Raw genomic sequence first — 15,260 nt, forward strand, 5'->3', positions numbered from 1 at the left:
GATGGGTGGATGGATGGGTGGGTGGATGGGTGGGTGGATGGATGGGTGGATGGGTGGGTGGGTGGATGGATGGGTGGATGGGTGGATGGATGGGTGGATGGATGGGTGGATGGATGGATGGGTGGATGGATGGGTGGATGGGTGGGTGGATGGATGGGTGGATGGATGGATGGATGGATGGGTGGGTGGATGGATGGGTGGATGGATGGGTGGATGGGTGGGTGGGTGGATGGATGGGTGGATGGGTGGATGGATGGGTGGATGGATGGATGGATGGATGGGTGGATGGATGGATGGGTGGATGGGTGGATGGACGGACATATGGACGGACAGACAGACCCATTAGCATAGCAGGGCTGAAATCGTCCAACCACATTTCCAAATAATCTTAGTCACAGATGTGGTTGCTACAGGGCTGGACTCATATTTATTAGGACTTCTGGCTCTGATTCTTAGCAGCTGGGAGCCCTCAGGCAAATTATTTAACTAAACCTGAGGTCCCTAATCTGACTGGCACATGGACACAATAGTACTTACCTGGTAAAGCTGGCGTGAGAGTTAAATGATAAAGAATGTGAAAAACCTAGCAGAGTGCTTAGTCCTGGGGACCCACTCAGTCCCTCAATAACTGCCTGAATCCTTCTATCCAGGCCTGCAGCGGCGCTATGCATGTGCCAACTTTGGGGAACAGGGAGTGACTGTGGGCTGCTGGGACACCTACCGGCATGACATTGACTGCCAATGGGTGGACATCACAGATGTGGACCCTGGGAATTATATCTTCCAGGTAAGGGGGTTAGGGCAGGGGTAGAGAACTCCTCACAGGACCTTCATTTCCTCCAGCTGTTCCAAAAGCTTCCCTGAGGTCAAATGAAGAGCTTCCTATATAGGGTCTCCAACAAGTCTGTCACTTGAAGGAGCTGTGTTCTAGAAAAAAGAACACTGAATCAGAATCCAGAAACCCTGGGTCTGAGTCCTGAATCAATGAATAATAGGCAAGTCACAGCTATGAGTTGTGACTTCTCAGTTCATATCTGTAAAATGGGGACACTAAGGCCTTCCTCCATGGTAACTGTAAGCATTAATGAAGCAAAGATTATAAACATTCTTTGCAAAATACTACATGTAAAGGATGATTAAGTTAAATGAGTCTACTCACTCAGAAACCGTATCGCCAGCTTCATTTGTTCCCTGCTCTCCCTCCAGGTGGTGGTGAACCCCAAATATGAGGTGGCAGAGTCAGATTTCACCAATAACATGATGCAGTGTCGCTGCAAGTATGACGGGCACCGGGTCTGGCTGCACAACTGCCACACAGGTAACTCTGAGCCACTGTGGGACCAGCCCTGTACGAGCTCGCAGAGCTGGAAGACTGGAAACATGTCCCAAATGTGACATGTGTGTGTGTATGTGTGTTTAAGAGGCTAGGAGTGAAGCAGAGATGAACTTCCTCTGACATCTTCACAGGTAGATTTCTAGAAAAACTAGTCAGACATCAGCCTCCTCCAATAACTATGTCTGCATCCTTCCTGGTTCGCATGTGTCCTAGAATCTTGCCTGTCACCTTAAACCATACAAGGATTTCTCTTTTTCCAGTCTGTTATTTTTCCCTCCTTTTCATATGGTCTTTCTCAGTTGCCTCCATCCTAAGCTGACTGCCTCGCAGGCACACACAGAAGTCCCCCATGAGCTGTGTTGCTGTCTGCAGCTATGACCACTGCTTGTAAGAAGGGGCCTGAGGAGAACAGCTCACAGGACATTTACAGGGTTGGTAGCATTAGACAAAGGGAGCACCACGGACTCAGTACGGGGCAAAGCAAGGAGATGGCTATTCTCCTTGTCTGTAGAGAGGTACCAATCCCCTTACCTCCCAATTTTAAAATGTATTTGCAGTGCACTCATAGCCACATTTGCATAAGGGAGGTAGGATGGGGCAGAGTTGTTTAGTCAGTCAGCAAACACTTATTAAAATCTATTACTGTGTGGGCACCAGGCTGTAAATATGAAAAAGATACAGGAGCTCGGTGTTAAATGGGGTGTGCAGACATGCAAACAGATAACCCCAATACCAATAGTACCAAAAATCGGGCATTGACTAAATGCTGGGTCAGCACAGAGAGAAAGCAGCACGTGAAGGCTGGAACAGGTTGCACAGGAAAAGTGACATTTCAGCTGGGTTTCAGAGGGACAGAAGTCGTAGGAGGAAAGAGTTGCAGAAAGAGCACCTTCAGGAGGCTTCATTGGGTTCCCCAGAAGACTGCGTTTTTCTCTTTCGCAGCATGGGGCTGTGTATTTCAAACTCATTTAAAGTTCTTTGCACGGAGGGTTATCATCACTGTTCTAAAAAAAAGTGGAATTTATCCTGTGGCCTTCTGGGAACCATTGAAAAATTTCAATCGAGAGAGCAAAAGATCGGATTGATGTCTTCAAAAAGGTAACTCTGGCAACAGATGGAAAACAGAAGAGGAAGAAGAAACAGTCTCAGGCTTCTAATTTGTGTGACAGGGTAGGTTTTGCTGCTATTACACGAGACAGGAACCTGGGAGAATTAGGAATTTGGAATCCAGGGCTGGGCATATGGAGACAGCAAGTCCTCCAAATGTTGGAATCAAGCTCCAAGGGAACAAACCATGGTAGTGATAAGGGAAAGGAAAGCGTCACAGTCCTGCAGGTCCTTTCACCAACTGTTACCAAAAAAAAACCCCATTGTTGTTGAGTTGATTGCGACTCAACAACCCTGGTGGTGGTTAAAGTGCTTGGCTGCTAACCAAAAGGTGGACGGTTTGAACCCACCAGCTGCTCCATGGGAGAAAGATGTGGCAGTCTGCTTCCCTGAAGATTACAGCCTTTGAAACCCTACAAGACAGTTCTGCTCAGTCCTATAGGAATGCTCTAAGGTCACCAATGATTAGAGATCACTTTATATGTCAGGATCCTTGCAGAAACAGAAGGCACATTCTAGTAAATTTATTCAATAAAAGGACTATTTGTAGAGGTGTGTAAAGGATAAAAGAAACAAGGACGTTGTGACATTCAGGGTTAACTAGAAATGCAGGGCCAACGCATGGGAAGAGATACAGCAACCTCCTCTCCCTCCACCTTCCAACCTCTTGCTTTCCATTGACTAACTCAACCAGAAACCAGAGGACCAGGGAACCAGGGTGATAGAATCTTTACAGTCAGTCTCCCAGGACAAAAAGGACAAAGAAAGGCAGAAAATGCCTCTGGGTGGGGACCAAGGATAAGCAGCACAGCTGAATAGCCTATTCTTCCTGATGTCCCTGAAACTACATACTTGTCCTGGGTCTGTTTGTATGGAATGGGTTGGTGCCCATGCCCATGACTGATGGAGAGGATGAGCCTGGGTAGCATGTATCTGGGTGTCTTGTGACGTTGTCAGAGGAGGGATGAGACTGACAGGGCTGCTTCTGAGCCTGTTTTCCTTTGGCCCACAGGGGATTCATATCAAGCCAACGCAGAGCTGTCCCTGGAGCAGGAGCAGCGTCTCAGGAGCAACCTCATCTGAAGCCGTCACTGCACTCCCAGCTGCTGTCCACACACCGATACCTCAGCTTACTGGAGCCACGCCCTTCAGAGCCCAAGCTCACAGGGGCCAGTGCCAAGAACCTGCTCAGGAAGCCTTCTGAAGGCGAGATCATCAAACAAGGATGGTACTGCTCCCTCAGGATGGTGCTGGGCCTGTCCCCTAACAGGCCTTTGGACTGTGGCTTCCAGACTTTGTTCACTGAGCTCCTCTTCCATAAAGAGACCCAATCTTTCTTGGATTTTGCCCCAAAGTTCCCCGCTTCTGGAGTTCTCAGTTCTTTAGGGATGGACTGTAGCACAGGCTCCCCCATCTAAGTGGTGCTGTGCCAATGTCTCGGAGTAGAAAACAAAGGACCAAAATAAAACAGGAGATGGGGGCCGGCTCTCTGCTAGCAGCTCAGAGCAACCCAGCTCGTGCACTGTGGTGGAGAAGCTAGGGAATTCAGTCTCTTACTTATCTGTCCTCATTTAGAACTCATCCCTCATACTCTTAAGAGTCTGGTCCTTTGGATTTTTTCTGTTTTCCCCCTACCGCACATATAGGTCTTTCTAATATCCCTGGAAGCTAAGGCCTCAGGCATCCCCTTAACTCCTGATGGGCCCACACCATTGGTTACTGAGTGCTTGAGGGACAGGTTTCACCGAGGAGGCCACGTAGGGCCTTCCTGTAGAGAAGGCCAAGAAGAAAGACTGCTAGGGTGATATGGACTCTAACCCCTGCCAGGCCTCTGCCAAAGAAAAAAAGTATGTGATATAAACTTGGCAGGCAGTCCAGTCTCTCTCAGGATCACCAGGCATCTCAGGATTGGCCTAAACTTCAGGTCTCAATTAGGTTTCTGGAGTGAACTTTGCTATAAATAAATTTTTGCAATGGTAAGAATATCAGTCAGACAAGCCCCTAATCTCTGTAGGAAAGACTGGTCCTGTCAAATGGTAACAGGAGACTATGGAGAAGTCAGAGGGCTATCATTTAAAGAAGGACTGAACCCAGGAAAGGCCACCATGCCTGCTTGATGTGGCTGTGATGTGCTCTTGCTCAGGGAGTATAAAATCCATGGTCATCTTTCTCCCCTGAGCGACACACTTCAGAGCTGATCCTTATAGGTCTGATGGTCGAATGCCAATAAATGTTGCCCACCATGGGCTGCTACAGAGACAAGATCAACTGTGCTTATGTATGTTCCCAGCACTCTCACTCAACCCTTTCTCCCTCCTACTGAGTCGGCAACTAGGAGGCACAGGGCATACATACTACCCGTGATGGTGTGATGATACTGGCCTACTACCAATTACCAGGCCCAGGCTCAGTGATGAATCACGGGTTGTAAAGTTTAAGGGATGAAAAGTAAGAGCAAAAAGGTGAAGTCTAAGAGTTGTAACCTTGATAACTGAGGCTCCAAAGCCAAAATGACTGGTAGCAAATGGGGCAGATTTACAGCAGTACCCCCTGCAACCCTAATACACACACACACCATGGGCGCTACTATCCCCTTTAGGGAGTAAAAAGGGACGCTCTAGGATACCCTCTATGAATACAAAGAAGTGCTTTCTTCCTTCCCCTCCTCTCCCTTGTCTTTCTCAACTCCTTCATCTCCTTCATTAGGCAGAGAGCTTTTTATCTGGGCCTAGCAGTTTAGGTAAACAAGGGAAGGACTGATTTCCTGTTGGATCCAGCAAACGTCTCTGGAACAGTAACAACACTGTGCTCACACATGCAGCTAATGGTCTGTGAAAGAATGTGCAGCTAGCAGGGGAGCGCGTGGTGACTGATGACTAGATGCAGGCAGGGAGGTTACCCACTGCCTCTTGCTGGATGCAGTTTCCAAGAGGGCCTGAAAAAGCAGGCCAGGCAGCCAGCCGCTGGCTCTGATGTCAGCCTTGCTGCCCACATCACACGTTTGATGGGTGCAGCCAGCTCTGATTCTTGGAAAAGCCACACAAGGGTTGTGCTGTTACACCTCTGAGCTGAAAAAGGAAGGACCTGGGAAAACCGGTGGCTGGCATGACTTACAACTAGATGAGGAATGTTAAGAGAATACCAATCCACCCAATTCCAGACAAGCAAAAATGTCAGAAGACTTTCACCTCAGCATACATTAGTCTCAGAGAAATTCAAGTGCTTAAGGACCTCACCTTACTATCCAGAAGCCTAATTTATCTGTATTCTACACAGACTTTCACTCAACGGGGAGCATATTAGACCTGATGTGGGACGTACCTTTCTACAATAAATCCCCGGTGATCCTGAGATTCAGACATTTAACATCTAGGAAGCAACATATAGGCAGAGCACATTAGCTGTCTCCCTAAACATCTAACAAAGGAGCCAGTGGCAGCCACAGGGTGCTCTCCCGTTAGCTCATCTTGTGCAGGGATGGTTTTGAAAGGGCAAAGGATGTGATTCCTCTCTGGACAAACTCGGTGTAGTTTGTGCTGGGCCACAGCAGGTCCTCTGACCTCTGACCTCCAACCAGTCTTCTCAAAAATAGGCATCGCTGATGAGAGGGAAAGGGAGGAAGGCCAGGATACATCAATACCAACTCCTGGAAAAATCTAGCTAAAAAGTACATCCTCTATTAATGGTCAAAGAAGTAGCACTTCATAGATTTGTGTCAGCTGGGGTGGGGGGGTGGGGAGGGGGACCCTTCTCCAGGTCTAGTTACAAGGATAATTCTGAACGTCAGAGGTGGCTGGCTGATTGCTGGGCTGAAAAAATGCATAGGCTCCTAGCCACTGGTATACAGCACTAGGATGAGAACAAAAATAACTTCTTAAGATGATCTGAACTACCGGTAATGAACATGGGGCTAGCAATGTCCTTTAAAGCTAAAATGTTGTCAGAAAGGGGAAGCATCCTCCTAAAAGGCAAGTGACAGGAGCAGTCATCTGTTACTGCTCAAGGCCATTGGGGGAACCCTGGTGGCACAATTGTTAAGCATTTGGCTGCTAATTGAAAGGTCTGTGGTTTGAAGCCACCAGCCGCTCCATGGAAGGAAGACGTGGCAGTCTGCCTTCGTAAAGACTAAGCTTTGGAAACCCTATGGGACAGTTCTACTCTGCTCTAGAGGGTCACTATGAGTCGGAATCAACTTGATGGCAATGGGTTTGGCTTTTGTTAAGGTCACTGTTTACCTTGAAGAATCAAAATAGAGCAAAGGTATACCTCAGAGGGTATATGGATCTGTATGAAGCCTGGCTGCAATTCTCTGCACTTCCTTTCAAATACAGCCATCCTGTTCAAACAGACCTGCCTACCTGCAGCTACAAGCCAGACAGGCTCACTGGACTAAACAGTAGTGGGACAGAAGGGCCAAGAGAAGGACTCATTTATTCTCCCAAACTTAGCAGCACTGAACATGAGTGAGGGACACTGGCAGGACGGGCCAAGAATGAGAGAAGCAGTGCAGAGGAGCTGTGAGATCCGAACAGCAGCAGGGAGAGTAGGGTCAGGACTAAGATCCAAGGCCTGTGTCATTTGGGAACAGCGTGTGTGTCATTGGAACAGAGTCTTAACTCCACCATGTTCTAGGCAATGCTAATAATCCATCATTGTCATGGGTGCTAAACCATAAAAAAATGAGGCTGTTGCCCTAGCTGAAAGCACAATGAGGCTCTGTTTCTTGCCACCTCAGCATCTTAACGACTAGCACTCCCATTTCTTCAGGGCAGGGCCGCTTCCCGAAAATACCGAGAATGCAGGTAAGAGATGGTAAAGCCCAAGTTAACGGCTCTCTGACTTGTTCCCGGCCTTTAGGAAATCTCGCTGCCCACAAGGGTTTACTTTATCCTGGCTGCTCTTCAGGTGGTGTGGTGCTGCTTGCCAAGGGCACAGGCTGAGAAGATCATACCAAGAACATGCTGGGTGCCAGACGCTTTCCACGGGATGTCACATTCGACAGAGACGGGACAAGGCAAGAGGCTGGGGTGGAGGTGTGCAAGTCGGGCAGGCAGTGGGGAGAAGGTACTGCACACCCGTGTCCGACAGCCCAGGAGAGTCACTGTTGCAGTACATGCCAGGACCAGAGGGGGTCAGCTCCTCCACTCGGGGTTCAGTAACAGCGACAGGTCCATCTAACCCATGCGCAGCACTGTCACCGTGAAGAGGAGAGCTGCTCTCTGATTTCTTTGTGGGAATTGAAAAACTGAGAAACACCAGAGTGATACATGTCATAAACAGGCTTTAATGTCTCCCTCTCACAACGTGGTACTACAGCTCAAACTGGAACTGACACACAGCTCCCAAGAATGAAGCTGGCATGGCCCCTGGCTGCTATGTAGCTGGAGCAGCTCCAAGCACTCAGCTTGGTATAAAGTCTGGAGTCCAAATACCCACATCTGCTGCACTTCACCAGCTTTGCAGCTCTGGACCTGGCAGTTCAGACTGCGTATGCCAAGTACACTACACTCTGCTCTGTCTCTGTGTGCTGACTACTCCCTCCCCGCAACACTGCCATTCTCAGCTTTGTGAGGTACCAAGGAAGGCCCTGCCTTTGCAGGGCCTTGGTCTCCCATCACTGCAGGCTGGAATCTTCTGTTTGGTATTTCCTTCAAACATCCAGGAAGTGTGACCTGGCTGAAGTGACTACCCCTGCCTAAGGGACTCTTGTAAGTCACACCTTGCAAGTTTCTTCCTGGTTGATGGCTCTCTTCTGTGCCCACCACAGTAGAGTGATTCCAAAGCACTGCATTTAGGAGTGAAGCAGACAGAGGTCTACCTTCTTCCTCTACCCAACCAGGCAGGCCTTGTCTTGATGGCTTTATCTCTTTCTTTCATTAACATGCACATCTCCAGTACACAGAGCTCTGGAAGGATTCTCTTATCTGTGAAGACTATGGACACATCTTCTGAATCCATGGAATTATCCCTTTCATTGATGTTCAAACAGCAGATTGTTCTCTGCCTTCCCAGATGTCTTCCCGTTGCTTGGCTTCCAACCGTCTTCTTTCTGTAAACAAGGGCAGTGTTAAAGTGCTGGTTAGTTCACGTAACCAGTGAGTTTCCCTTAATCCAAATTACAGAGGAGACTTCAATCATGAGACAGGTGGCTTTCCTGGTCTTCTCTAACCTGATTCCAAGAGTTAATACCTTTAACTTTCCAAGTGGAAATAATACCCCTTTAATTAAGTCTTTACATCTATTACTATATAATAAGAGAAAGATATGGTGCTGATAGAAATAAAAAAATATGTGGAATAAGTCAGCATCTAGCAGGACGCAGATTCTCGTCTTGATGAAATTTAATTCTACTTCTCCACTGTATTTACTGCTTCCATATAATTGTCCCTTACTCCCAGTTTACTGACCTTTATGAATATTTCAAGAGGAATCAAGAATATGTTTCAATATTCTTCTACCTCTTACTCAGATGGAAATAAGCCACTATGCTTTAGTCCTATTTCCTTACTACAACCTCACAGGAAAAAATATTTGAGGCAAAAACCATCTCAGAGCACTGAAGCCTATAGCCTTCCAGGAGCCCAAATATTCTGGAACATACAATTCCAGCACAGAAAAATGACCACATATAATGGAGGAGAACTAAAGACTATTTTAAAAAAAATACAAATGCAAGCAATCTGATCTTCAATTTTTAATGCAGAAGCTTGGTTCTCCATTTAACATTTTCATCCAGACCTGGTGACCAAAGTACTGCATTAGGTGCACAAATACCAGCTCTAATTTCGTGGCCGGTCATTTTTCAAGACACCATGAAGATGGTTAGCCTTCGTACTACCTTCCAAGGGCTACTGTGAAAGACTGATAACATCTGCAAAAGATTTTTCAAGTCACAAACCAGAGAGATTACCGAAACCAAGATGAGTTTACAGTTAACATTTGCTATTTTGACATATCTTTCCTAATCAGCAGAATCCCTTACAAAATTCCTATACTATATCTGACTGCACTTTAAGGGTAAAGAATTTGATTAGAAAGCTGACTGGCACTTGGAAATGCAAGAAGGAGAAATTCGCTGCTATCTGGGCTCCATCTTGTGGCACTACTGGAATATAGCAGCAAGGTTACAAGAGGCATAAAATGGGGGTCAGCAAATTTCAAACTGAAAGGCTGGCGAGTTGGGTTGGTATTCCCCAGTAGACAGCACTAAGGATAACTGGCTAGACTCTAGGAGTCCAGGATCACGTAGGAAGGCACTGTGGTCTAGATTCTCCCAGACAGGGTGAGGTAGGAGGAAATCTAAACGCAAAAGCAACCTAGGCGGAAAGTGATCAGAAACTGGCTCGGGATTCCAAGAAAAAGTGAGAAAATCAGAAAAGTGAATTTTTAGAACGCAAAATTTCAGTAAGCTCAGAAACTTAAATTAGCAAGTTAATATAGGAAGTGGTGTAAGAGACAAGGAAATCCAGGAGCAGCAGATAAATGTAATGACTAGCCCCTAGTCTACAATTCAAAACTCCAAATTGTTCCGAGTTCTGAAAACAAAGTTGTTATTTTTCTTTATTTTTGAAGTTAAAACTCATTTGGTGAAAAATCTGACTGGAAAGGGCATGAGGCTTTTCTGTATGTATCTGTTTCTTTATGTATCTCACTCAGTGTGAATAGTTATACACACTACTGCAGAAACATTAACATGAGTGGGTTTGATTTTGACCCTATGGGTGGTGAAACCGCCACTACAGACACTCATCCTTTCTAACATCAGAAAAGTTCAGAATTCTGAAACATTTCTGTCCCTAATTTCTATTAAGAGATTGTAGATGTAATTACAAAACATATTTAGTCAATTTAAGAGGAAATTCTTGTATAAACCATGTGACAAAACTAGTGAGAGTAGAGAGACAACTGAGAAACACAAGGAAGTAGTGGAAATGTGAGGCATAACTCTAGAAACACCAAACGTGAACAGAATAGAAAAGCACAGGTTAGCATGGGATTTAAAAATAATTTCTTCATTTTAAAGAGTATATAGTGGCTTTACGAGGTGAAATGACTACATCATCAGAGAAACACTGAAGCTGGTCCTAAATCCTTCAGCCAGCAGACTGTACTTCACACCATGCTGACATCTTAAAATGAAACCTGAAATACCAACAAAGGAAAAAAATGTACTGACAAAAAGATCAAGAAACATGTAGGCAGAAAGGCAAGCTGATAATAGCTGACAGACTACATGAAAAATTCCTATTAACTCAACCTCCAACAATTAAAAGAAGTAAATAAATAAAGAGAAAACCCAAAGAGCAGCCATAAGGGCAAGGAATGAAGGAAGAACAGAATTAGTATGAAATGATTGCTCTAAAACACTCACACACACTCGCCCTGAAGACTTTCATTCCCCAGTATAATAATAAATTGACAGAAATGACTATAATAAACAAATTGACTGAAATCATGGTGTGGTCAGCTACCACTTGTCACTGACAGAAAGGAAAGTGCTGGAGATTGAAAAAGGTCCACTTTAGTGTCATGTTTCTCTAAAAAAGGGATGATCTTACAAATTACAGACTTTCAAAATTTACTTCTACACCTAAGAAATAATTGGGGGGAAAACACAAAATCCATTTGTAACCACCTACGGAGTAATAATCAACATGCTTTGTTTAGGGGAGTCTGGTCAAACTAACCTAATTGCCTTCTTTTATGCAGTGACAGACCTGGTAGATCAAGGAGGAATAATAAAAGTGACTTTATAATTTTAGCAACGTTTTGGATTTTTAATTTGCCAAGTATTAATATCATTATCAGTATTCTGTGAAAATACAGTCTGGATATAGAAAGTGTGAAGGGGGCATTTATCTCTGGAGAGTGGATGGTCACCAATTTACTGGAGTCAACACAAGAACCACATACTATTTATTTAGCAAGAGGTGGTGACTGGTCAGTCAACCCCAGTCATTATTTCTGATCCAGGCACTTGACTACTAACCAAAAGGCTGGCAGTTCAAACCCACCAACCACTTAGTGGAAGGAAGACTGGGCAATCTACTTCTGTAGTGATACTGCCCTGGAAAGCCAAGGAGGGGTTGTTATGAGTTGGAATTGACTTGACGGCATTGAGTTTGGTTTTTTTCAGTTTTGGTGAGGGATGTAAGTTTATTAAATAGATGACACGAAAAATGGATAAATAACGCATCTCAGAGAAAAATATCATATTAAAACAGAAGAAAATGTGGTGAGAAATAAAAAGAACTTCACACACCAGGCAACAAGATGCCAAACGACCTAGATGATGAGTTGGCAATGCAACACTGCCCTTTAAGGCAGAATGACAGAATAGCACAAAAAGATGTCAGAATAGAGCAGCTATGATGAAATTTTCTTTTATTACAGTTTATGACAATTTAAGTTCTTAGTGATTTAATCAAAATGTTGTTATGTGCTGTCAAGTCAGACCCAACTCATAGCAACCCCTCCTTGGCTTTCCAAGGCAGTATCACTATGGAAGTAGACTGCCCAACCTTCCTTCCGAGGAGTGGCTGGTGGGTTTGAACCGCCAGCCTTCTGGTTAGCAGTCAAGTGCCTTAGGCACTACACTACCAGAGCTCCTTAATCAAAATAGATAACCAAATTATTGTTTACTTACTCTGCCTTTTGGGCCTATGACCCAAAAGATGGCCCTTTAGAAACAGCCAATTAACCACCTATCCCTGCTCCCAGAGGAACATGAAAATAAGTTATGAAATAAAACTATAACAGGCTGTGAAAAGGAGGGGTAGCTTACTCTGGGAAGTAATTAGCTCTCTATAATTTTACATGGGAATCAAGTGTTCTGAACTAGTGAGATAAGGGGACATTTTACTTGTGTTCCTGAACGTCTCAGTTCTCTAGTGCTGCTGTAACAGAAATACCGTAAGCGTGTGGCTATAGCAAACAGAATGTTATTTTCTCAGTGTAGGAGGCTAGAAGTCCAAGTTTGGGGTGCCAGCTCTAGGGAAGGCGTTCTCGGTCAGCTCTGGAGGAAGGTGCTTGTCTCTTATGAGCTTCCACTCCGGGCGGTCTTTATGGGGCTTGCCATGTCTCTTCCCTGTCTCTGTTTCCTAGCTTGCTTATTTAATCTCTCAGAAGAGATTTTTATATCTCAGAAGAGATTGGCTATACTAATTCTACCTCATTAACATAGCAAAGACAATCCATGACCAAATGGGATTATAACCGCAAGCAGAGAGGTTAGGATTCACAATGCATAAGTTTTGGGGACACAATTCAACCTACAACACTGAGTTTGGTCTTTTATATGATTTTACCATTTAGTGTGAACCACTGGTTTAAAACACAGGGCTAAGGCACATAAAAAGCACTCAAGAAGGATCCGTGCTTTGATTTCCCACTTTTAGTACAGCCTGAATCTGTTACAGACTCTGGGATTGAAAGGTACTTTCCCAACGCACAGGGACTAGATACTTAATCTCCCTTCTTCTCCTCATATAAATAGTACAATTTGCTTAAAATGATTTCCATGCTTTCTTTTTCTCAGTTCTCAGAGCAGCTTTAGTTTCTCAAACTCCTTTTCTAAGGACTAAGGTATAGAGTTTTCATTAAAAAGCTAAGAAGGGCAAAGGCTAGAGTAACATAGCAGAGAAGTATTTACACACAAAACCACATATTCTAAATTAATGAATTAGGAGGGTTGCATATGTACTGTTCAACTCTCTAGGGTCTCTGGTAGTGCAGTGGTTAAAGTATGTGGCTGCTAACCAAAAGGTCAGTGGTTCAAACCCACCAGCCACTCCCTGGAGAAAGATGGGGCAGTTTGCTTCCCTAAAGATTTGCAGCTTTGGAAACTCTATGGGGCAATTCTACTCTGTCCTATAGGTTTGCTGTGAGTTAGAAGAGACTCAATTGCTGTCGGGTTTTTTTTGTTGTTGTTGTTCAACTCTCTGGCTTTATAAAGAAAAACATGAAGGAATCCTACAGCCATGAATAAAATCAGAGGGTGATGAAATAAGATCTACAAAGAAAAGTTAAAGTAACCATATCATGCATGTATTCACTCAATGAACAAGTATTAAGTACCTTTTAATGCACCAAACCCACTGCCATCGAGTCAATTCTGACTCAAAACAACCCCCACCAGGTTTCCAAGGCTGTAAATCTTTACCAAAGCAGACTGCCTCATCTTTCTCCCATGCAGCAGCTGGTGGGTTTGAACCGTCGACCTTTTGGTTAACAGCCCAATGCCTTAACCACAGTGTCACCAGGGCTCCTTTTTTAATGTACCAGATGTCCTAATTTTTCAAATGGAAAGGAAAAAAAAAAGGCTGGGATATTATTATATGGTTAAGTATTAATGAAAGTACCTATGGTAGATAGTTCTTAATTCCCATGCTAATTCTGATCAATTAGCAATGGTCATATCAAAACCAAGAATGTCCAATTAAGCAATGCCTGCCATGGATGGAGAAAAGCAGTACATAATAATATGTATTTGTCATTATTGGCTAATATTATTATAATAAACACTAACTTCCCAACAGTCATATATCAGTAGAATCCTGAATTTTAAAGCACCTTTGTAAAAATTTTTACATACATTAACTTATGCTGTGCTCACAAAATACTATAGTTAGGTAGGTTACGCACTAGTTTCACTCTGCTGAAAACTGGAGCACAGAGAAGTATAAGTGACTTGCCCACGGCCACACAGCTAGTTAACGGCAAAAGCTCTACTAAAGACCAGATTCCCTCATTCCTGAATGATCTTCCCTTGATCTTTATAGTTAAGAACTGTTAGAACAGAATGGGATCCAGATGTTCTCTGTATCTACTGAGGAAAAAAGAAGAGGAACTGGTTTAAATGATCATGCAGATTTTTAAGTGACACCTAAGGAAGAATTTTCTGAGCGTGAAAGCTGCTAAACACTGATGCAGGTAACTAAAAAGAATTCTGTCAGGTTTCATTCTCAGAGATCTTTAAAAAAATGTTATAAATTTTTATAAATTATATTTTCTGGGGAGAAAAAGTGTTAATGTGGATGATGAGGCAATCTATTTCCGTAGTGACCTCGGAAACCCAAGGAGGGGTCGCTATGAGTCGGGTCCGACTGACGGCATGTAACAACAACAACAACAACGTGGTACTATAGAAGAAGCTCAGGTTTTAATTAGAGAGGCCTGGGCTCAAATGGAGAGCCCTGGTGGCACAGTGCTTAAGCACTTGGCTGCTAACCAAAAGGTCAGCAGTTCTAACTCCACCAGCCACTCCACAGAAGAAAGATGAAGCAGTCTGTTTCCACAGAGATTTACAGCCTTGGAAACCCTGTGGGGAAGTTCTACTCTGTCCTATAGGGTCACTATGAGTCGGAATCAACTCAACAGCAATGGGTTTGGTTTTTGGTTTGAGTTTAAATGCCTTCTCTCAATTTACCATCTGGGTGATCAGAGGCCAGTCACCTAACTTCTCCGGGCCTGCTCTAAACTGGAGATAATGCCATCAATCACACAGTCATCATAACACAGTAGCATCGTAACACGTTACACTGCCTGGGCACCAAGTGAGTGCCCAATAAACTTCAGTCCTTCCAGTCTCTTTAAATAACATTTTTATGGTTTTTATTCTTAATCTGAGAAGTCTTCAGAACTGAAGTGAGAGGAACAAGTTGCTTAAGATACTTAACAGAGGTTTATATTTTCTTCCTTACTCAAGGCAGGCATCTCTACTAAAATGAAAAATCTTAAGGAGAGGACAAAATCTCACCACCTCCCTAATTCTCCTAAATAGAGAACACATGCTTTGCACAGAACAGGTACTCAGTGA

The 15,260-nt window shown here is 44.2% G+C and overlaps 2 protein-coding genes across 2 annotated transcripts in view; one reads left to right on the plus strand and one right to left on the minus strand.

Moving 5' to 3' along the window:
* Window positions 1-3,526, plus strand: part of LOXL4 (lysyl oxidase like 4) — a 15,581-nt gene extending 12,055 nt beyond the window's left edge. The window contains exons 12-14 of the mRNA XM_007939976.2: window positions 651-787; window positions 1,207-1,318; window positions 3,456-3,526. Coding sequence (XP_007938167.2) covers window positions 651-787; window positions 1,207-1,318; window positions 3,456-3,526 — 320 coding nt within the window. The remainder of the gene's footprint in view (window positions 1-650; window positions 788-1,206; window positions 1,319-3,455) is intronic.
* Window positions 3,527-8,424: 4,898 nt separating this feature from the next.
* Window positions 8,425-15,260, minus strand: part of R3HCC1L (R3H domain and coiled-coil containing 1 like) — a 41,342-nt gene continuing 34,506 nt past the window's right edge. Inside the window, exon 6 of the mRNA XM_007939978.2 lies at window positions 8,425-8,492. Coding sequence (XP_007938169.1) covers window positions 8,425-8,492 — 68 coding nt within the window. The remainder of the gene's footprint in view (window positions 8,493-15,260) is intronic.

This window comes from Orycteropus afer, unplaced genomic scaffold (assembly GCF_000298275.1).
Source record: "Orycteropus afer afer isolate SDZICR_OR568_19922 unplaced genomic scaffold, OryAfe1.0 scaffold00064, whole genome shotgun sequence".
NCBI classification, from domain to species: Eukaryota; Metazoa; Chordata; class Mammalia; order Tubulidentata; family Orycteropodidae; genus Orycteropus; species Orycteropus afer.